The 22,597-nt window shown below is 41.4% G+C and overlaps 1 protein-coding gene across 1 annotated transcript in view; it reads left to right on the forward strand.

The window, feature by feature from the left end:
- RGL1 (ral guanine nucleotide dissociation stimulator like 1) overlaps nucleotides 1–22,597 on the forward strand; it is a 107,474-nt gene that overhangs the window by 73,250 nt on the left and 11,627 nt on the right. The window contains exons 5-13 of the mRNA XM_066623539.1: nucleotides 4,383–4,567; nucleotides 11,981–12,093; nucleotides 13,520–13,735; nucleotides 14,498–14,601; nucleotides 15,498–15,582; nucleotides 17,083–17,172; nucleotides 17,700–17,786; nucleotides 19,601–19,633; nucleotides 20,946–21,067. Coding sequence (XP_066479636.1) covers nucleotides 4,383–4,567; nucleotides 11,981–12,093; nucleotides 13,520–13,735; nucleotides 14,498–14,601; nucleotides 15,498–15,582; nucleotides 17,083–17,172; nucleotides 17,700–17,786; nucleotides 19,601–19,633; nucleotides 20,946–21,067 — 1,035 coding nt within the window. The remainder of the gene's footprint in view (nucleotides 1–4,382; nucleotides 4,568–11,980; nucleotides 12,094–13,519; nucleotides 13,736–14,497; nucleotides 14,602–15,497; nucleotides 15,583–17,082; nucleotides 17,173–17,699; nucleotides 17,787–19,600; nucleotides 19,634–20,945; nucleotides 21,068–22,597) is intronic.

Raw genomic sequence — 22,597 nt, forward strand, 5'->3', positions numbered from 1 at the left:
TATACTGTACCATTTCTAGACTTAGGGCACAATCCTAACCCCTTATGTCAGTGCTTTCCAGCACTGGCATAGTGGTGCCAATGGGGCATGTGTTGCATCCTGCAGTTGGGTGTCACTCACGGAGGCCGTCTCAAAGTAAGGGAAGGCTTGTTCCCCTATCTCAGAGCTGCATTGCCCTTATATCAGTGCTGGAAAGCACTGACATAAGGGGTTAGGATTGAGCCCTAAATTATTCTTTGTTGATCCATATATTGTGCTTTGACAGTTGTGTATGCTGATTCAAAATGCTCGTTTAAGAGTTCAAAACACTAATAACAACAACAACAACAACAACAACAACAGGTATTTATATACCGCCTTTCTTGGTCTTTATTCAAGACTTTATTCAGGGCGGTTTACATAGGCAGGCTTATTTAAATCCCTTATTAAATAGGGATTTTTGCAATTGAAAGAAGGTTTTTTCTTTCAAGAACCACTACATTCAGGTGTTTCATTCCGATCTGGCTTCACACTCTGGCCTCCATCCTCCCACGCTCAGAGCAGATGGAATTGCTCGGCTTCAGCTTGTCAGCTGCTTCAAGGTCGCACGGTGCCGGTGGCCTCGAACTGGTGACCTTGTGGATGTTATCTTCAGGCAGACGGAGGCTCTACCCTCTAGAACAGACCTCCTGCCCACTGGAACTTATTTCCACATAAAAATGTTTATGATTAAGCTGCAATGGTCAGGGTCTAACAGAACCCTGAAGTTGTCAAGCAGGACTAGACAAATTGCTGAAAAAGATGACCACCAACTCCCAGGTACCCATAGTTGTGCGTACATGTATACTGAAATTAAAAAAAAAAAATTACTTTTTGTAAATGACTCCGTATCTTAGTACTTTCCATGCAGAAGCGTTAAGGTTTCATTCCTGATATCTCCAGTTAAGGGAATCACCAGAAGCAAGGCTAGGAAGAAGCTTTTGCTGCCTTGGCTTGATGGACATCTGTCAGGGGAATTGGCTGATGTCTAAAATATATTTCTGTGACTTACTTCACAATCCTATGCATGTGTACTCAGAAGTAAGTTCTATTGTTTTTGACAGGGCTTGCTGCCTAGTAAGTATGCACAGAATTGCAGCGTTATATGAAAATGGAGTGGGTCTGGACACAGGCCTTCATGTATGTGCCTGTGTGTACAGGGTTCTCCTGTGCGGTGTTTTGACCGGAAATGGAAATGGAAAATTTTTCTTATTCCTTTCTCTGGCATTTGTATTCAGAATGTGATTCCCCACAGCTCTGGGGCCTACTTTCAGAGAGCATGAGGTGAGCCACTCCCTCAGATTAGTTCCTACCTAGGAATGTGTGCATCATGCAGAAAGGGAACAAGTTTCAAACATTTCCCATCATCTTGCCAGCAACACCGGCTTGTTTAAATAGCACTTTTTTGGCTCTCCTTTATGATGTTTATATGTTCATGAGTTGAGCGATGGTGCTTAAAATGTTTGAAACTATGGAGTCTGTGTTTTCTTGTATAACCTGTTCTAAGAATGTCTTTCTGGTTCAGCTGTACTTACCATATATCTCCCCTTGCATGCGTATAATATTTAATATTATTTTTTGTTACACAAGTACAGATTAAACTTCACTTATGATGAACACTGGGAAAGCCTTTATTTTATAACCATAATGCGAATCAGCCCCTAAATTACAAAGGACAGATGGGTAGCCTGGAGATGCTTGGAAAAGTGTCACAGCATAGCGTTAACATTTAGTTTGGAGTGAGGATGGAATTAGAAGTTATTTCAGCAGCAATTATTCCTTTTCATTGGAAAGTGCTTTAGGGGACTTTTGAATACTGCTAATTTATCAGTTTTATAATAGTTTTAATTATCTTCGTTTTCCTCAAAGGATCCTAGAAATTGTAGTTTGGTAAAGATACTAACTGAAAACTCTAGAGAATCCCTAGTCCCTTTCAAAGAACTACAATTCTCAGGCTGCAACCCTATGTACATTTTCCTGGGAGTAAGCCCCAGTGAATGCAGTGAGAGTTGACTTCTGAGTAAACATGCATAGGATTGTGTTCTCAGTGTTTCCTATAGAGAGGGAAAGACCATCAAATCAATTTAAGTCTGTAGCACAGATATGACCTTATAGATCTTTGCATCCAGAGAATATTTACTCCTTCCTTTCTCAGGAGTCACATTCTGTATTAATTAGATTTTAAGCTTGTGCACTAGAGCTGCAGATATACAGAATACCTATAGAACTGTTTAAGGGGATGTGGTCTCCTTTTAATTCCTTTGTAGTTGAGGGGAAATGCATATTAAATTATACATTTCCTAACATCTCCAAATGCATTTACATATAATTAATATATAATTAATATATATTAATGAATGAGCAGTCAGTGCAGCTGCTGGAGAAGCGGCCCAACAGAGTCAAACCGCCTACCTCCGGTAACTACACGGGCCACTGCATTCTGCACTAATTTGCAGTTTCCGAACTGTCTTCAAGAGCAGCCCCATAAAAGGGGAAACTCTTTCCCTTACCCCAGGGTAAACCACTGCAGCCCCAGTGGGGCTCCTTGGACTTGTACCACCTCCTGAAATGACATAAGTCCGAGGAGAGCGGAGCCGAGGAGTTTGCAGCCACTCCGCACTGCTGAGGAATGGGGTGTGACAGAAAAGTAACATGGGGGTTGACAAGGTAAGAACCAGAGCAAGGAAAGTCTCTGCCTTTGGCTGTGTTGCTAGGCCCAAGTTGCAAGGACCAACTGCAAACAAGGGCGCTCATTAGCACATAGCAGGTCTGGGAGAACTATGGAGGCGGCCATTTCACAGAGCCCTCAGATAAGGTACCAGGCTGCTAAATTGGCTCCAAGGCTGCTTGATTAACAAGGTGCAGCTGTGAACTTTTCAGGTTGGGTGGGGGTGGGGAGTCCGCCATGAGGGAGAGGGCCTCTGGCTGGATCCAAGTTCTAATTGGTGGACGGATCAAGACCTGTAAAGGTAGAAGGAAGTAGCTTTCCTTTGTCTTAGTGCATCTCTGGCCAAGGGGGGCCTGAGCTTTGACCATTTCGACAAGATGGACCTGCCCTGACTGCAGCAAGGATGGGTTGGACTGGAACTCTGAAAGTGTAAGACTTTGGTGAGTGATAGAATTGGGAGTTAGCTCTTTATTTTTTTTTTATTGTAATGATATGCTCTAATCTAAATTCTTAAATCTATGACTGATGCAGTGCCTGTCTGTATAACTGTTCTTTAACTCTCTCTTCAATAAATCCTATCTATTACAGCTGACTGGATTATTAGGCTGATGGTTGTGGGAGCTAATTAACCCCTGCTAATTGGGTAAGAGGCACTTTTTCAAGTGGGTGCTCCTTTTTTTTAGCAGGGGGAGAGTAACTGGCCCACCTCACCCCAGCACTGTCTGTTCTAGTGGCTGTCTGCTGGTATTCATTTGCATCTTTTTAGATTGTGAGCCCTTTTGGGACAGGGAACCATTTAGTTATTTGATTTTTCTCTGTAAACCGCTTTGTGAACTTTTAGTTGAAAAGCGGTATATAAATACTGTTAATAATAATAATAATACATGGTTGATTGGTATGTGAACTGGATATCCCAGTAAAGGAGACCTGCTCCTGGGTTCAGGCCGAGTCAAGGAGGCTCAGGCTGGAGCATGATTCAAAGGGGTTTGATAAATTGACCTGACTATCAGGTTTGGAAGCTCTTATGATTGAAGAGCAATTGGCAACTGAAAACAAGGGAAGCCTAGGAGGTGTTAAGTGACTGGATGGGTTTATGGCCAGTTAATTACCTCTGGAGGCAGTAAGCAGATGGCATGGCACTCGGGGGGGGGGGAGGAGGTCATGACACCTGTAACATGGGGGCTAGGATCCGGCATAACAGCTGGATCCCAGCCCCACCTCCCACTCCCCACCTGCCCTCCCCCTGCCCCAGAGTGTCTCCCTCCCACCTCCTCCCTGCCCGCTCCAGAGCCTTGTGTCGGCTGAGCTTGGCCAACGCAAGGCTCCCTCTGCAAATCTGCACAGAGGCTGGATTCAGTACATTTGCGACCCTCCTGGGCTGGACATGTGCCGGCCCAAGGGCAATTCTGGATTTCACCCTTAATTATTTTAATTCTTTGTGTCAAAAAGAAAACCCGGGGCTTATGTTTCAGTTTTCTGCTGCAAGAAGTGTAATGAGGATGCAGTACTCACACTTGGGGCTGGCTAGTAGGGCACACTGGGTCAATGAATTTGAGCTATGGCTCTATAGATTTCTCCCTAACCTTAGTCTAATCTTGGGCTTTAGTGATTTTTTTGTTTGCTTTCCAGGCCTACTGTAGTACAGTTTGAAATAGTTCCTGATGTATTTGATTGTGTGCAATTTGTTTCTTTCCAGTGCCATAGCCTCCATCTTGAGAGCCTGGCTAGACCAATGCTCTGAAGACTTCCAAGAGCCACCCCATTACTTTTGTTTGCGGAAACTGTTGGATTATCTGACACGGACCATGCCAGGGTCAGACCCAGAAAGAAGGGCACAACACCTACTGGAGCAGTTTCAAAAGCAAGAACTGATAAATGATAGTAAGCATGTTGTCTCTTGACTACATTAGGATGCTAAAGGAACCAAATGTTTAAATAAAATGTTGTATACCTTGGAACTGTTTTGGTATTCATAATGCTCTGGTATCAGTTGGGTTGCGGCGGCGTAAACAAGCAAAGTTGGTTTTTTACTCTGCATAATGTACTTGATCAGTGAATTATCTACCCTTGCTCAGTTATAGAGGGAGAATGCAAATAACCACCACCAAGTCATATGCCTAGTACATTTCCTTGAAAATTATAACTCCCTGTCATTTCTGAGAACTCTGTTCTGCTTTGGAGTTGTTGAAATGATCATAGCTTTAATTGCAACTTCCTAGTCTCTTCAAAGTAGATTTACAATAGTTCACAAATCAGATTTTTTCACTTCTAAAATACGATTTTTAGCTTTAATGTAACTTTAATTACATTAAAGTTACATTAAATAACTATAAATATTAAATTTAAATTAAATTTAAATTTAAATTAAACATTAAATAACTCGTAGCTTTAATGTAACTTTCTTGTGACCGAACATGCTTTTGGGGGCTACAGTGTGTATATCATGAAACTTCTTTCCTTAGTGGTTGTCATGACAAAGGAAGAGTTTGTGACTGTTTTTTCCTATCTGAATGGCAAGCTGCTGGTGTGCAAGGACAAAGGGAAAATTTATGTTACCAGGTCAAAGAGCCGCTGGAACAATTGTGAGCAGTAGTGACATTGGAATGCTGCATGTAGTGTAAAGTTCTGGCAAATAGCTCCCCTCCCCACACAGATGGTTTCTTATGGACATAATTAGCATAATCAGGTTATTGGAATTTGTGCAACTAACATAACAATATTAGTATCCATCTTTCATAGAAAAATGGTAGGAAATAGACAGGAAACGATTAATGATTCTGTTCCCCTTAAAGTTCATCTACTTGAATGTTCCAGGAATTATGTCTGAATTACGCTGTTAATCAGGCTTGCTGCCAAATGCATTTATGTATTTATTTTTTTAAGGGCTTCTGAATCAATCCCGGATGGTTTTTCTCATCAGAACGTATGAGTCTACAGGTGTCACTAATTTGTGTCTAATTATGTTGTTTTCTGGATTTGTTTTCAGCAGATCAAACAAAGAAAGTCTAAATGCTGAGATCTGTAATTAGTTCTTCCTAGGGTGAGCTATGGTTCCCGCAGAACCTCCTAGGTACAGGACTTAGACTAGTAGAGAAACCTTGCTTCTGTACTTATTACCTGGTGAAAAGACTGAAGGGTTTCTCAACTGAGTTGTAGTGTTTCAGTGAGAACAATTCATCTAAATCTTGAATGCATGAAAGAAGTTCATACAAATAAAAGAGCGCAGATATTTTGGGAGAACATTGGAGGTCTTTATGTTTCTTCTGTATCTCATGGGTCTGGTTCACTTCATAGAATAGAAACACCTTTTTTTCCTTTCATGCATTTCATGTTGTTCATAAGCAGAACTAAAACATTTCTAAAGCCTTTAAAAATCAGGATGAGTTGAGGCGGTATCAGTAAACCTAGGCCAGAATTCAAGGAACTGTGAAATTACTTCTGTGGTCCTAAAGGGAGGCTGTAGACATATTTTTCATCCTTTCATGGTGTACTGCTTTTGAAACTGAAGGGAGTTCCAAAGTAGTTTGTGATATGTCATGGAAGGGTTACCATACCAGGGAAGTGATCACTTACCTTTAATATGTGATGTGACCTACTCCTCAGATCGCCATCATAATTCCTACACACAGGTGGAAGAAAGCCACTTTGACACAATTAAAAGAATCAAATGGGATGCAGACACTAAAGAGTCCTTTTGCGCATTGTTACTAACTGAGGACATGATTCAGCTATCCACTCTGAATCCAGACAACCAACTAGGGATTATGACCTTATTCGAGGTTTTAATATCAACTCTCCAGAACAAATTGGGCCGGATACTTCCGCCTCAAAGAGCAGAGGGCTGGAGAAAGAACTTTACTAAGATAGAGCAGACTTGCTTGACACTGAAGATCGCTGTACGCAGTGCATATAACAAATTCCGAGAAACTGATAGCAGATCAAATTTACAACACTATTTTAAGTTGTCTGCCCAACTTAAGGAAGCTATCAAAGCCTCGTTACACCGCAATGCAACAGCGAGTTGGTCACTTTTAATCAAATCTGTGAGATCTAAAAATGTCAAGAATTTCTGTCAAATTATATCAGGCTGTTTCTATAAAAACGCAACTGGCTTCACAGTAATCCCTGCCAAAATGTGGGAGGCACATTTCAAATCAATCTTTTTTGATGAATCTAAACCTATCTCCATCATTAACATGCCACTCCTGTCAGATATCCCAGATTGGCCTGCAGTCTCTGTGGACGAAGTTCTTTTACTCATTAATCAGTTAAAACAGGGCAAAGCAGCGGAACCAGATCCAATTCCCCCAGATATTTATAAAGAAGCACCAGAGTGGTGGGCCCCAATAATTGCAGAACTATTAACTAGAATTGATAAATTTGGGGTACTTCCGGACACCTGGACTAGATCCATCTTGGTTCCCATCTTTAAAAAAGGTGATAAAAAACTCCCCCCCAGTTACAGACCAATCAGCCTTTTAGATCTAGCAGGGAAAATGTATGCCTCCCATCTACTGAAGAAACTCTCGGAATGGATTTCTGATCATAACATCATAGGCCCAGAGCAAGCGGGCTTTAGGCCAAACAAGTCTGCAATGATCAGTGTGCGGTATTATCCCATCTAATCTCTAAACAAAGGATTCAAAATAAATCCCGACTTTATGTGGCCTTTTTAGATTTGAAGTCGGCCTTTGACTCCATAGATAGAGATAGACTTTGGGATAAACTTGGGAAGATGGGACTGGACAAAAGGCTATTAATATTAATCTGTGCCCTTCACTCAAACACTTCTTGTCAAGTGAAACTATCTCCAAGGGGTGGCCTCTCGGCCCCAATTCCAATCAACAAGGGGGTCAAACAGGGGTGCGTTCTTGCACCCACTTTGTTCAATCTCTTTATCAACGATTTGGCTCCCTTTTTAGCTAAATTCGATACGCATTCTCCCAAATTAGGTTCAGTGGAAACTCCTTTACTTTTGTACGCGGATGATACGGCCTTGATATCCCGCACTAAAATAGGATTACGGAGACTGGTTAACGCCTGTATAGATTATTTTACCAACAACGCCCTGCAGTTAAACTATGATAAGTCCAAGATTGTGGTGTTTGGGCACTCTTGGAAACCGCAGTCTTGGCTTTTTAGTGGTAAATCAATACAACAAGTCAAGGAATTCCAGTATCTTGGTCTCCGGTTCCACTACCGGCACTCCTGGTCTTCCCATCGCCTCACTGTAATTAACTCATCCAAATTAGTTGTCCAGGCTATAACCCGCTTTTTCTTTTCTTGGGGTAACTCATTTGTTCCAGCTGCTCTCCAAGCGTTTAATGCTAAAGTTACACCTCAAATTTTGTATGGCATTCCTATATGGATGCCAGCATTAAATGATTTGATTGAAAAGATCCATTCAAATTTTCTATACAAAATCTTAGGTGTTCCACATTGCGTTCCCTATGCAGCACTCTGCCTGGAGACAGGCCAATATAGGCTGGAGTTTCTAGCATGGTCCCGTTTCTTAAAATACTGGGCCAAAGTGTGCTTCAGGGCTGATCAAAACCCTTTGTTAAAAGGGATACTGTCTGACCCACTGTTATCTCCCTGCTTAGCTCTTTTCTATAAGAAAATCAGGCAAATGGGCCTCGAGGCAGATCTACAAGGAGCTGCTACACCTGAGGTTTCTATTAGGCTCCTGATAACAAGATTAACTGATATAGAAAGGCAAGAGATTCTGGGTGCAGCACAAAAAAAATGTTCGCCCCTGAATTTCCACCTAAGTATTACATTTGGTCAACAACCAAAGTATCTGACCTTCTTGGAGTGCCCCTTCACAAGGAGGGCTTTTACATTAGCTCGTTGCAATGTGTTGCCTTCTAAAGACCTACTTGGTAGGTTTAGAAATGCCCCGAAGGAAGAACGAGTCTGTAACTGTGGCCTTAGAGAGGTAGACTCTCTTTTACACATTGTTTTGCACTGTGTTGGCAATCAAGTGCCTAGAGATCAGTACCTTCTCCCATTATTAAGAACTAAAAAAGGTCTTTCTGAGAATGTTTGCCTACAATTTTTGTTAGCGGGAGATTCTAAACTTGTGACCCCTCCAGTTGCGAAATTTTTACACCTGAGTAACTTGAAGAGGGCTAATCAGTTGGTCCTAAGCAACCTGGAGTTACCGCGCAAGTAAATTGTTGTGTTTTAACCTTTATCTTTATTTGCTTCTTAACATATATTTATATATTGGATTGTTTAGAGATATTATGTGTTAATTTTTATGCCTAATAAAGGTTTGATTGATTGATTGATTGCCATGGAAGGGGAAAAATTTCTCGAGGCCAGGGCAAATCATTTGTTAGATCATTGTCATTAGTTTCAACTCTTCATACATTTCAACTTCTTTACTGCCTTTTTAACATCATAGCTCTCCAACTCTGGTATCCCAAGTAAGTGGTGCCCTGCAGTGATGTCCCTGAAAATATTTACTCAGCTCTGAAACATGAGAGAAGTGTAGACTATATTGGAAGGGAACTTATAAAAAGATGTATATGGTATTTACCAGAGAAAAGTTAGGAAAAAAGGGGGGAGCAAAGGCTCCTAGTAGAATCGGAAGGTTACTTAGATGGTCCAGCCCAGTATTGCGGATTAGACTACAAAAAGTTTATGTCCGTTCCAGTCTTCTTGTTCTTAACAATGTTAAAAGGTCTGTGATGGTTGTTCTTTATGCACTGTATGTAAGAAGAAGTGATAAAAAGGGAGAAATAGAGAGACAATTCTATATCATGGTTGAATTGTTGGACCTAGATTAGAAAGACCTGGGTTAAGATCTCTTTTCAGCCATGTGAATGATGGGTGATAGTGAGTATCCCTGTCACATACAGAAGATGGAAGTTATCATTAGATGTTGTGGGGCACTCATTGCTTTCCATTTCTGAGCTGTCCTTGCTTGTGCTACTCGTATCTTCAACCAGAGCCACAACTTTGGGACCGTTTCGGATAGTGAGGTTTTAGTAATGATTGTTAATCCAGATCCCCAGTGCTCTTATCTTTAGGCCTGCTCAGGGCCCTGGCCATAAAGGTGTAGGGCACTGCCACAGGGTTTGACCTTGTTTCCAATGCTGTTTAGCAGCTACATGAAATTGTTGGGATAGTTCATCTGGAGATTTAGAGTTGGGTGTCATCAGTATGTGGATGATACCCATCTTTATTTCTCCATCTAATAGTAAAGAGGCTGTTGAGATCCTGTGGCATAGCTTAGATGCAGTTGGAAAGTACTGTAGATACTCGCCTATAAGTCAGCCTCACAGATAAGGTGAGGGCAGGTTTTTCAGCCAAAAATCATGGAATATTCCATGACCCTTGGATATGTCAGAGGTAAAACTTGGGGATGGTGCTTGTGAGGAAGAGCTGAAGCCTGCCATGGAGTTTGATTGAAAGGGGGGGGGGGAAGAGAAGAATCTGAGCCACATCACTGTTTTTGGAGACATTAACAAGGTGCTTATGTAGTACTGTGTGCCATCCCTCCCCCAAAGCAATAGAATTGAGCATTGCATTGAATTGCTAAAAAAAGAAAAATCCAGTTTTGAAACTGCAGAAAAGCATTTGCAGTTTTAAAAACCATCCAAAACAAATGCAGCACCAATATACAGCAACATAAACAGGTTACCACAGCACCACACCCTGCTTCACTTGCTGCCATGGCAACTTTTTGTTACTGTTCACTGTTTTAAGAGACACTCCTGAGTTTGGAGTTAAGCAGCATGCTCAGAAGACTCTACAATGAAACTCTGACAAATGTAAACCAAGTTGCCTGTTTGTAAACTATCTTGAGTCACTCAAATGTTCCTCAGATGCTTCATAGACCCTCGGTAGACTTTTAAAACTCTTCCAAGCTTCTCAGGCTGCTACAACATACCTGAACAGCCTTGACCCCTAAGTTACCCGCAGACAAGACAAGGTGTCAATCTATGCCTGATTTATTGCATAGATTGGTAGAAATTTCTCGCCTTATAGGTGAGTTTCTGTAGGTGTGGGTGAAGAAGATGAAATCCAGACAAAATAGGTTCTGCTGGTCCAGAAATAAGTGGTGTAGGTACTGGACTAACAGCCTGTTCTCAGTGGGGTTTCACATCTTCTGCAGGAGCAGCTTTGCATCTTGGGGGTTCTTCTGGTTTTTCGGCTGCTCCTGGATCACCAGTTTGTACTTGTGGCCAATGTGCATTTTGTTCAGTTTTGGCTGGTGCATCGGCTGGTGCATACCTGAAACACTTGGACCTGACCATAGTTATCCATGTCTTGGTGACATCTAAATTAATTATTGTAAAGTGCTGTATGTGGAGCTGCCCTTGAAAATGTTCAGAAACTGCAATTAGTGCAGAATGTGGTGGCCTGTGTGTGGGGGCTTGGCAATTTGACTCTGCTGAACTACTGCATTAGTGGTTACACTGGCCGATTCATTTCTGAGCACAATTCAAGTTGCTGGTCTTGACTTGACCAGCACAAGTCACAGTCTTTAAATACAAGTCACAAGTCTTTAAATACACAGTATTTGAGGGACAACTTTCTTCTATATATTCTGGCTTATCCCCTATGATAATCAGGGGGGCTGTTTTGTCAGTGCCACCCTTAACTGAAGTTAGAAGAGTTGTAGTAAGAAGGAGGACCTTCCCTGTGGTGGCACCTCAGTTGTGGAACTCCCCTTTGAATGGAATTGAGGACATCACCCTCCCTTAAATTACTAAAACCATTATTATTCTTAGTATTAGTAGAATTAAATTAGTATTATTATTAAATTAGTATTATTATTAAATTATCAAAACAATTAAAATTATTTAAACAATTTTTTAATAATTTATTGCTTGTTTATATTTTACATATACTTATCTATTGTATATTATGAATTTTGTATAATGATGTTGCATTTTGCCAGATGATTAAATAAAAACTAAAACCTTCCCTTAAAATCTTTCTTGTGGGGCTTGAAGACATTTCGTTTTCAGCTGATCTTTTGATAGCTTTTTTTTATGGCTGTTGTGGCTGTTTTTGTTACAGGGCATATTTTTAGTCTGTTCCTGGCGCAATTTATTGTATCTTATAGCTTCTCACTATTTTAAATCCTGTAACTTTTTTATCTATTAAGTGCACTGCTGATTTTTAATTGGAGTATTTATTGTTTGATGGTTTTATTGTAATTTGTATTTACATGTTTTATTGTTTTTTGTATGTTGTAAGCTACCTTGAAAGCTCCTCTTTGGGCTGGTTAAACAAATATTAAATTGGTTAAATGATTAGATACCATTTTCTGCACAGATGGGATCCATGACACTCTTGCCCTTGATGCCAAAATGGAGACTAGTGGATCAGAAGACTTTTCTTCTTTTCCAGAAGACCTTGTGGCAGAACAGCTAACCTACATGGATGCTGTAAGTATCAAACCTACTTCAGACTATGAATCCTTACTGAAATGTGTACTGACATACCTTTGAGACTGCTTTGTGTTGATATTTTGGGTTGGCTCAGAAATGCCAGCTCTTAACTTTGTGTCTACAGCTCGGATACCTGTGCTATTATCACTTTTGTTGTGTTGTACTGGTCTCCGTTAGAGTTACTCTCTTCATGGGATTTTTCCATGTGGTGTCGCCCTTTCTGGTAGGACTGTGGTCATAACCTTTGTTTTGCTCACCTCTTTGTTGAATTGAGAAGGACAGTGCATGATTCTGTTTTTTTCTGGCATGCAGATGGACTTGGTTCTTACTGAAACAAACTGCATAGTGAAGTGGGTAGTGGTTGTTAATTGTGAATATAGCACCGTCAATATACATGGCACTTTAAGCAGAGTGAAAGTGATAGAGGGAACAAAAAGACAGGCAAAGAAATGTTCTCTTGCTTCTTTTGTGTTGTTGTACACTTAGGTAGTGTGCAACTGCTCCATAGATGAGCAGATGCCACTTATGCTTAGTCAGGTGAAAAAACTGAAATATATAAAATCAAACTGTTATTTATGAAAGGAGACTGCCATGAGTCTTGTCTGTCAATACATGTTCTAAATATTTAGCTGATTCTATATCAAAGTAATTTGGCTGCTCTCCACTCACCATGAATAGATGGAACTAAAAAGTGATCAGTAGGATTCTAGTTGTTGCATTATTATTTAACTGAGAATATCAGATATTTGAAAGGACACAGCTTGGATTTCAGCTTCAGTTTGTAGTATGCTGGGAAAATGTAAGCTCTTTTCCTGAAATGGAATAAATCAGGCAAAAAATGACTGAGAAAACCAACTAACAGCCCAATCAGTGCTGAGAGCCCTCCCTCCGCTCTCCCTGCTGGGTACAGCAGTGCTTTTTTGGTGTGGCCGCACCAGCGGGGGTGGGGGAGGGGGAGAGGATAGAACTGAGCTATGCCTGTCCAAAAAAGCAATATGGCATGCAAGGGGCAAATAGCCTCCCTCAATAGAGATTGCCCACTGCATTTCTCCAAGATCCACTACTCTGCCCTTGCATCCTCCTAACCGGTGTCTGCCAGGGGCAGATAATTCTGCTATTTCTCTGCCCTTTGTGTATTTAGATCAATCAATCACTCCCAAAAATGAGAACAAAATTGCTCACTCTCAGGAGAGGCTGCCTGTTGCATCCTTAGTTGAGTCATTCTTCAGGGCTTCCTGTTTCTAATTAGATGTTATATCTAAATCAAAGAACTGTGCAGAACAGAAGCAAGGAGTATATCTCATTCTAACCTTGTATACTCTACAAATAAACTTTTTGGAGTGTGAGTGTGATGTGCCTTGGTTGTCAAGATGTCTGGAAAATGTGGCTCCCTTCATGACAGACGATTTTTGTGTTGCTCTAGAAACTATTTAAGAAAGTGGTGCCACATCACTGTTTGGGCTGCATTTGGTCTCGGCGGGATAAGAAAGAAAACAAACACTTGGCCCCTACCATCAGAGCCACCATTGCGCAGTTCAATGCAGTGACCAAATGTGTTGTCAGAACTATCTTGAATGGCAAGGAACTGAAAATGCAGCAGCGAGCCAAGATCATAGAAAAGTGGATCAATATTGCACATGTAAATACCCATTTTGTTCCATTTTATTTTCCTGGTCTTCCAAAAAGGAGGGGAGGATGGCCATTCTCCATTACAGGATATGCAAGTACCATGATTCTTAATCTAATTTTTTTTAATACTCATCCAGTAAAACTGAGCAATAGATACCTCTGCTTGAGAGTAGCTTTGGATGCTGTTTTTGTTAATTACATTTGTATCCTACCTTCTTTCCAAGGGTGATGAGGATGGGATTTATTTCTGGGTCCAAAGAAAATGCACCATGCTTGCATTTGTCCACTAGCGTTGCCTTTTAGATAGCTGACAATTCCACTCCTTTCCATGTTTAGGACTTTATGAAGCATTCTGTGTATAATGAAGAAGAAGTTCTGTGTATAATGTGAATGCTTCCAAGGGTGAAATCATCACGTCCACATGTTTTTGTGTAGGTGATTTTTAATTCCCTTTTAGGTCCACCTTTGCTAGCATTTGAACTAGGAAGCTGGAATCTATAAAACTGAATCAACAGCTTCACCTCCCCCCCCACACACGAAGTTTAAAGTGAAAAAAACAAGAATAAAATGCCAAAATCTATATAAAATATTTTCAGAGCCTGGGAAGGGTTGTATGGACATTTTTTAAAGTTCAGTATTTGTTCAGGTGGTTTTTAGCAGTAGGAATTTATAACAGCTGTGATAGCCCTGGAACAGGAAATGACCAGTTGGTTTGTTGGTTTGTAATATTGATATTTAAATGTCTTCTGTTTTTTAATCACTCCCTTTGCAGGAATGTAGGATCTTAAAGAACTTTTCCTCCTTGAGGGCCATTGTTTCAGCACTACAATCCAACTCCCTCTATCGGCTAAAGAAGACTTGGGCATGTGTCGCAAAGTAAGACATGCTGATTATTTTCCTCAACTCATTTGATTTGAAAGCTACCTCATTTGCTGTTGTTAATTTTCCTGCTCTATTGAGTGACCCTCTCTGAAACTGGTATCTTGGGAATATCTGGGCAAGAAGATATTCTGGGCAAGATATCTGGGCAAGAAGGTATGTACCATTGGCAGTGAAGTGAAGCAGAAGGGTGAGAAGGCAAATGTGTTCTGTAACCAACAAGAGCAAGTCTCCTAATAGCTTTAACCCGTGATTAAGCCTGTCCCCTGAAGTTCTTATGATCTGCCCTGTACTATGAAAGCCACCTTGGTTGGTGTGCTGGGTCTCCCTACAGTTCCCTCCTTTACACAGAGTTGGATAGCTGCATACAACTGAAGCCCCTCCTGATAGAGCCATGGACCTCCGCAGCCCCATGCCCCGGGCAAAGCTCCGCGATGGCGGCCCCCTGTGGGCTATCACCCCCACCCCCACACAGATATCCGCCCCCCCTACTCACCAGAGGCTCATGGAGCTTCACACGACTGCAGCCCACACCGGAAAAACCTCTGTGAGGTTCTCCAGTGCTATAAACTGTGCTTCCAGCAAACTGGAAGCACAGTCTCCGTCCACCCCCCTTGGGAGCCTCAGAGAGGTTTCCGCAGGTTCCTAGCGGCCGGTGCCTAGGGCTTTTGCCCCATCTCACCCTATGGTAGGCACGCAACTGTCCTGATGGTCATCTGGTACTAATTTAAGGACATGACATTAGGAGATTGTGATTGGAGTCTGCATGTAGCTGCTTCAGTGCAGCGAAATAAGGTTAAACTACTATCGCCAACTCAGCATCCACCAGCATTGGTGATAAACTTTTTAAGAAACTGCAGATCTGATCACATGTCTGCTTTTTCTCTTTGCAGAGACAGAATGTTGATGTTTGAAGAACTGTCAGAAATTTTCTCAGATCATGACAACTATTTAACAAGCCGGGAACTGCTAATGAGGGTGAGAAGCAATGGCTATATCACAGAAGCATAAATGTGTTGGAGCCTTAATAGTACTGCACTCAGTGCAGTGTGGACCCTAATAGATTATCTTGAGATGAAGAAAGAAATCAGGGAGGTGCCCAAATAAACCCATAATGTGATATCAGTTACCATCTCACTGACTAGCTGAAGATGTACAGACACTCATATAAGAAACAGACACAACATTTCTAGATAGTGTATCAATGATCTTAGAACAGTTTATCATACAGTGGACAAGAGGAAGACAAAAACCTGTACATCACTACTGAGTAGTGATCGGGATCTGGAGCTGTAAAGTCTTGGATACAGTGACCCCAGTACTGTGAAATTAAAGTATTTGTGAATGGAAAATTGCCGAGGGGACTACTTACTTAAAAGGAAGGTGAAGGAGAAAGTCAAGAGAATTATTTAATACTATATTAGAGGGTCAAGTAAAATGTGCACCATAGACTGGAAAGGATATGAAGCTGTCAAAAAGGATGCTAGCATGGTTAAATTGCAATGTAAATGAAGTGATGGAAATCAAGAAGTCTTGCCCAGATGAGGAAGAAAAAGGCACAGCCTCAGGCAAAACAAATGCACTTTGCTAAGACAAGCAGGGATAAGAGTGAGTGGAACAAATTCATCAAGGGATTGGGAAAAAAATCCCAAAGCCATTTCTTTGAATACAGTAGGGACAGCCAAAAGAGGCAGTCAGAACTGGTGACAGAGGTATGAAAGGAGTCAGAGAAGCTATGAAAGCTTCCAGAAGAGGTATGAAAGATTGCAGAGAAGCTAAATGAATTGCTGAAGATATTAGATACCCACCTTTAAACCACTGTTTTCAGGGAGTGCTTGTGAAAAGCTAAGTCAGATTGCTGACTCCTGCAATTGTGGATAAAAGCAACCTAGGAAATAATGGCAGTAGGTTAATTATTCTTTGCTAGAAGATTGAAACGTGTTGTGAAATATGGCTTCCATTCATAAAGTTATTGGAAAAATAGCCTCCAAGGCCTGAGTGAATGGAATGTAAAAACAAGCATTTTGGTTTCCTGTGTGTCTCCTTTTGTTAGTCAGCAAACCAAAGAAATTAGTCATCATATCCCAGTGCACATGTATCAGAAAGAACACACACCAGACTGTTACATAATGGAGGGTGAAATGCCTATCAATCACACAAATTTTGAAATAGGTTAGAGAAGTTCAAGGGGGGACAGTCCATTAATTGTCTAGAAGTCCAGATGTGTTTCATTCAGATTGACAGTACTCTTCAGCTGGGCCAGAAATATTTTGCAAGCAAACTTTTCTTGTGGCATTTTGGAACAATCATTCTTCACAATTCCAGGAAATACAGAAGCTTTAAAAAAAGGGGGGGGGGGATAACATGAACCACATGTTTTCAGGACTTAAGGGAATGGTATATAGTCTACTGTTGATATAAGAAATGCTTGCCAGCTTCTCCAGTGGCATTTTATTTGTCCTTTTATTCACACCACAGGAAGGAACATCAAAATTTGCCAATTTAGACAGCAGTGTGAAAGAGAACCAGAAGAGAACTCAGAGACGTCTTCAGTTGCAGAAAGATATGGTGAGTCTTTGTCCTTTAACTTTCTCCATGAGATAGTCAGGCTATTATGGAATCAAAGGCCAGATCAGAAACTGTTCTTCTCCCTGTTCAAGGCCTACAATTATATGCAGTAATGGGAAATGAGCTACCTCCAGTGGTGAGTTTGGGGAAGCAACTGTTTATGTGATGTCTCATTTTTTTGCCTGCTTGCTCACTCCATGTCACTGCTGCCAGGAGCACCACAGAGAGGGAGCTCTGAGTCATCTCTAGGACCATGTCACTCAGTTCCTCCCCCCCCACTATGCACATACAGCTGTATACATGTGTGCCACCAGAAGTCCTGTGCAATAGAGGGCATAAAATAGGCACATAAATGGGAAAAGATGTGTGTTATGTAGCCATCTCTGAAAGGGCAAAGGGGTTCAGGTAGGAGAAGGCCATAAGGGATGCTGAACCGAGCCATTTAGAACTTTGTGTTGGGCCCAGAATAGGTAGCAGTTGCCACTGTACTAAAACAGCTAACCTGTTTGAGTTTTGATCTTGTGCAGGGCGTAATGCAGGGCACTGTTCCTTACCTTGGTACTTTTCTGACTGACCTGATGATGCTTGACACGGCCCTTCAGGACTATATTGAGGTAGGTTTGTACAGCAAACTCGTGGATCTACTTATTGAATGTGAAAAACCGCATTCCTAATAGCTGTGTAGGTTTCTTTATTGCTTCCTTTTCTATTCTTCAAGAGCCAGGATGGTGTAAAAGTTCTGCATTTGGACTTAGACCTGGAAATCCAGGTCCAAACACCTGTTCAGCCATGAAGCTTCTTGGGTGACTTTGGACCAGTCCCTCTCTCTCAGCCTCACCTACCTCACAGAGGAGTTGTGAGGACAAAAGGAGGGAAAGAATTATGTACACCATCCTGAGCTCCTTGGAAGGAAGGCAGTATATAAATGTGAAAAATATTCTTGCTATAGTAATTAACAAAAATAATATAGGAATCTTGGAAACAGAGATACAGTAAATTGAATTTTCCATAGGAAATAAGATTGCTAACAAATGTTGTTTGAAATGTAATTTATTCAAAAGAGCACCCTTAAATATATTGCATGACCTAAATAGAACATGTTTTTTAAAAAGTTAATTGTATTTATAGTGTACAGGTCGGACTTCAGCATCCCCGGGGTTTCATTCCTGAAACCCCCCAGATACCAAAAACCGGGTATAATCAAATTCGCAGTCCAACTCACAGAGGACCACCTGGATGCAACTAGAGATCACATCTGGGAGGTCTTCTGAATCACAGGGAGGCCTCTTGCGACCTCCCTGCAAAATGCCTGCCAGAACCTTTTAACAGGTACTTCCAGTTTTTGTGAAAAACCGAAATGTCTGTTAAAAGTCTCCTCCAGGTATTCTGAGTTGTGGGAAGGCCATGAGTGGCTTCTCTGCAATTCAGAGGTCATGTGTGGGAGGTCCTCTGTGGGTTTTATCTTTGGTTTACAGCCGAGAACCAAAAGTGCCCTTCTAGGACCTCTGGAGGCCTTTCTGAGGCCCCCTGAAAGTGTCGGAAGGCGAAACTGGAAGTCAACTTCCAGTGTTTTGGGGAGCCTCCAGAAGTCCTAGAAGGGCACTTCCAGTTTTTGGCTGAACATCCACGGGCCTCAGAATGGCCTCTGGAGGTCCTAGAAGGGCACATCCGGTTTTCAGCCAAAAACTGGAAGTGCCCCTCTAGGACCACCAGAGGCCATTCTGAGGCCCGTGGTGGTTATGCACAGCCTCTATGGCCCTCAGAAGAGTCTCCAGAGGCTTCAGGTTGGGCCAAATGTGACTCAGTGGGTGTCCAGAGGACCCCGTGTTGAGCCAAATCAACAGATCAAAAATCTGTGGATAAAGTAGGCTCAACGTATATGAGAACTTACAGATAAAATAGGCATATTCAAGGGTGGATACATGGAAGGTGTTATATGTAATTCCAGAGATTCCACTAATGTGTGGATGCAGCACTTCCTCATAGGGTCTGTATGCCCTACAATTTGCAGTTTACAGACATAAAGTTTGCAGCACTGTGGCAGCCTGAGAGGAGGGCTGCTGCAGTCATGCGAATTGCTTCAGCAGCGTGTATGACCCCTAACATGGTGGATCTTGTCCTCATAAATGGCCAGAAGCCCAAATGGCATTTTGTTCATCTTCTTGGCAAGGGGCTGCAAGTGTAGAGAATTTAGTTGCTTAAGGCCAACCCATAGTATTTGATTGTATGCCAGTGTTATACTTTTCCCCTTCCTGGTGTTTGTCTTCAAAGGCCTTGAAAAGATTTACCCTTTGGGTGGGCTCTGCTTCCTGATAATCCATTTGAATGTAGCCCTTTTACTATTTCTGTTAAAAATATGTCATTGTTAAATTTCAAGTGTATTGATATGTGGATTTTGAAACTAGTCCCTTTGCTCTGTTTCTTACAGGGAGGATTAATAAATTTTGAGAAGAGGCGGCGGGTAAGCTCCCCCCCCCCACCCCTCATTGGTATTTTAATGATTCCACAACTCATATGCTGGGGATATAATGTCTTGGCTTCAGAGGGAGGAGGAAGATGACGCAACTAGATATTCTAAAGCCTTTCTTCTTGAATTATAAGGCAGCCCTCAAGAGGCACTTCCCTGCAGCCAGGGAAGTGCAGCTCCTCCTATTGCAGCCTTGGATGCCACTTGGGCCATTGTTTGTTTGTCTCCCCACTCCCATCTGCTCTGATTAGCCGCTCTGAGAAGAGTCTCCATCTATGCATGATTCCTGTAAAGGGTGGTTCAGTGTAAGGAAGCATTCACTGCTGTTATCTAGGCCTAACCAAATGCTTTTTGAAATGTTGGGCTGGGGGACATGTCCTGATGCTGAAAATAGACTTGGATGTAATCACACTCTTCCCTTGTTATCCATTCCTGGTTTATTACTGAAAAGAGCCCTTCTAGTGAAAATCAGGATGACTAGTACAATTATAATATTCATTTAAATGGGAAAAATTCTAACTCATTCCAAAGCCATTACAAGTTCACCCAAAGTCACCCTAAGTACCTAAACCATAAGAAAAATGATGTGGGGCACAATAAAATAGAATAAATAATAATGTTATACAGCATAAAGTTTTAAAGTAAAAAATGCATTGAGCATCTAGTCAAAAAGGTGATTCTTACATCACATTATGAGATTTAGCACCTCAAGTTTTAGTTGCAAACTATGAGTAACTCTAACATTTCACCTGTTTTTTCCCCATTAGTTTTTTTCATTTTCTGATCATTAGTACCTATTTTCAAAGTAATTTGTAGAAACAGCACAGAAAAAACAAATACACTATAAAAGGGAGCATGTAATGTATGTGTCTTGAAGGCATGGGGACACACTACCCTTCAGGCACAACATCTCACACAGCCACATCCTGGACTGTAAACCAAAAATCGTATAAACAGGGATGGTCTTCATGTGCAGAACAGGTCCATGAAAATATGTACAGCAGTGATTTTTAACTATTGTGCAATGGCACATTGGTGTGCCACAGATGGTCCGCGGGTGTGCTGTGGACGTTTGGGGGAGGTTTCATTTATTAGTAAGGCGATTGGGGGATGTGAGCTCCCCTGCTGGCAGCACAGTGTGCCTTGACAGTTGTCCAAAAACTGATGGTGTGCCTTAACAGTTTCACACCTTGTCAGTGTGCCATGAGATGAAGAAGGTTGAAAATTGCATCTGCTTTAGTGGTCAGTGAAAAAGACTGGCTTTGTTTCTGTATTCAGATTATATTTGTGTTATTTTCTTTCTCAGGAGTTTGAAGTAATCGCTCAGATTAAGCTCTTGCAATCTTCCTGTAATAGCTATTGCATGACTTCAGACAGAAGGTTCATCCAGTGGTTCAGGAAACAGCGGCACTTGACCGAGGAAGAGAGGTGAGGTGAAACTTTGCTGTGCAATTCATGGTAGCTGCTTTTCAGAAAGCCAGATTTTGCTTTTGCCAGTTTCCTTTAGATGGGAGATCACTGGAGCCTTATGCTGGCTTTAAAACAAATATTTCATTTGCAGACAGATAGGCAGGGCATGTTGGAAGCAAACAGGCAAGCCTGTAGCAGGCAACAAATCTGCTCTCTCTCCCTCAGGGGCCTAAACAGCAACTTGTGTAGCCTTTGCCAGGCTGCAGTCTTCATGTCCTCTCCCTCAGTTTAATAATAATAATAATAATAATAATAATAATAATAATAATACAGGTATTTATATACCGCCTTTCTTGGTCGCCAGATTTCTCCTCAGACTTTATTCAAGGCGGTTTACATAGGCAGGCTGATTAAATCCCCGTAGGGATTTTTACAATTGAAAGAAGGTTCTATCTTTCAAGAGCCACAACAGCCCAGATGTTTCACTCTGATCTGGTTTCACATTCTGGCCTCCATCCTCCCACGCTCAGTGCAGATGGAATAGCTCGGCTCAGCTTGTCAGCTGCTTCAAGGTCAAGGTGGCCTCGAACTGGCAACCTGCGGATGTTATCTTCAGGCAAATGGAGGCTCTACCCTCTAGACCAGACCTCCTGCCCATTTAAAGTTTAAACTGCTTGGTATTTGTGTGTGTGTTTGGCCCCCTTCTATAGCTATGAGGGATGGTACTGTGCAAAGGCAGAATTTTAGGCTGCAATCCTGACCACACTTTCCTGAAATTAAGCCCCATTGAACAAAATAGAACTTACTTCTGAGTAGACCTAGTTAGGATTGTGCCCTTTGGCTACCAGGACACATTTGCATGCTTTAGTTAACTCCAAAATTATCCACTGAATAATATCATGTGATCATTTTGAACTATTAGCCAGAAAGTAGTTAACCAAAGATAATCAGTCGGCATTTGTAACAGTGTATAACTATGTATTGTTTAGGCTTCCTTTTAATCTTTTTGCTCTACCCATAGCGCAAAATTTTCCTCCCATTGTTTAACATGATTTTGCTTGTGAGCCAGCAGCCCTCAAACTATGTACAGTGCCTAGTGAATAGTAGATGAATTTACAAATATATCACAAATATTAACTGATACTAATGGGTATGTGCATGCACGGAATATGAGGCTTGATTTACACTTTAACTTCAAGAGATATCATCTTTCCCACTCTTCTCTGGTAATATGCTTATCTTATGTTGATGCGATGAGGGTAGATTGCAGGGTTGTGTGTCATACTCTCACATTGGCTTACTTTTAAACCAGGCCTCATGGAAGACTAAGCCAAAAAGGATCCAATCTTATATTGAGAGAGTGTTTTGTATACCATTATGCAGTGTGTTAAGAATTTCTTAAAAGTAATGAATACATTTGTCTCACTTACTTGAATATCTTTGAATAAATAGCTGGTTAATTTTTAACTAATATCTAAACAAAGTCAAGCACCTGCTGCTAGGTAGCAGCTCAAATTTTGCTTTGAGTTAGTCTAAACCACAAGCTGG

The sequence above is a fragment of the Tiliqua scincoides genome, chromosome 4, assembly GCF_035046505.1.
Source record: "Tiliqua scincoides isolate rTilSci1 chromosome 4, rTilSci1.hap2, whole genome shotgun sequence".
In the NCBI taxonomy this organism is placed as follows: domain Eukaryota; kingdom Metazoa; phylum Chordata; class Lepidosauria; order Squamata; family Scincidae; genus Tiliqua; species Tiliqua scincoides.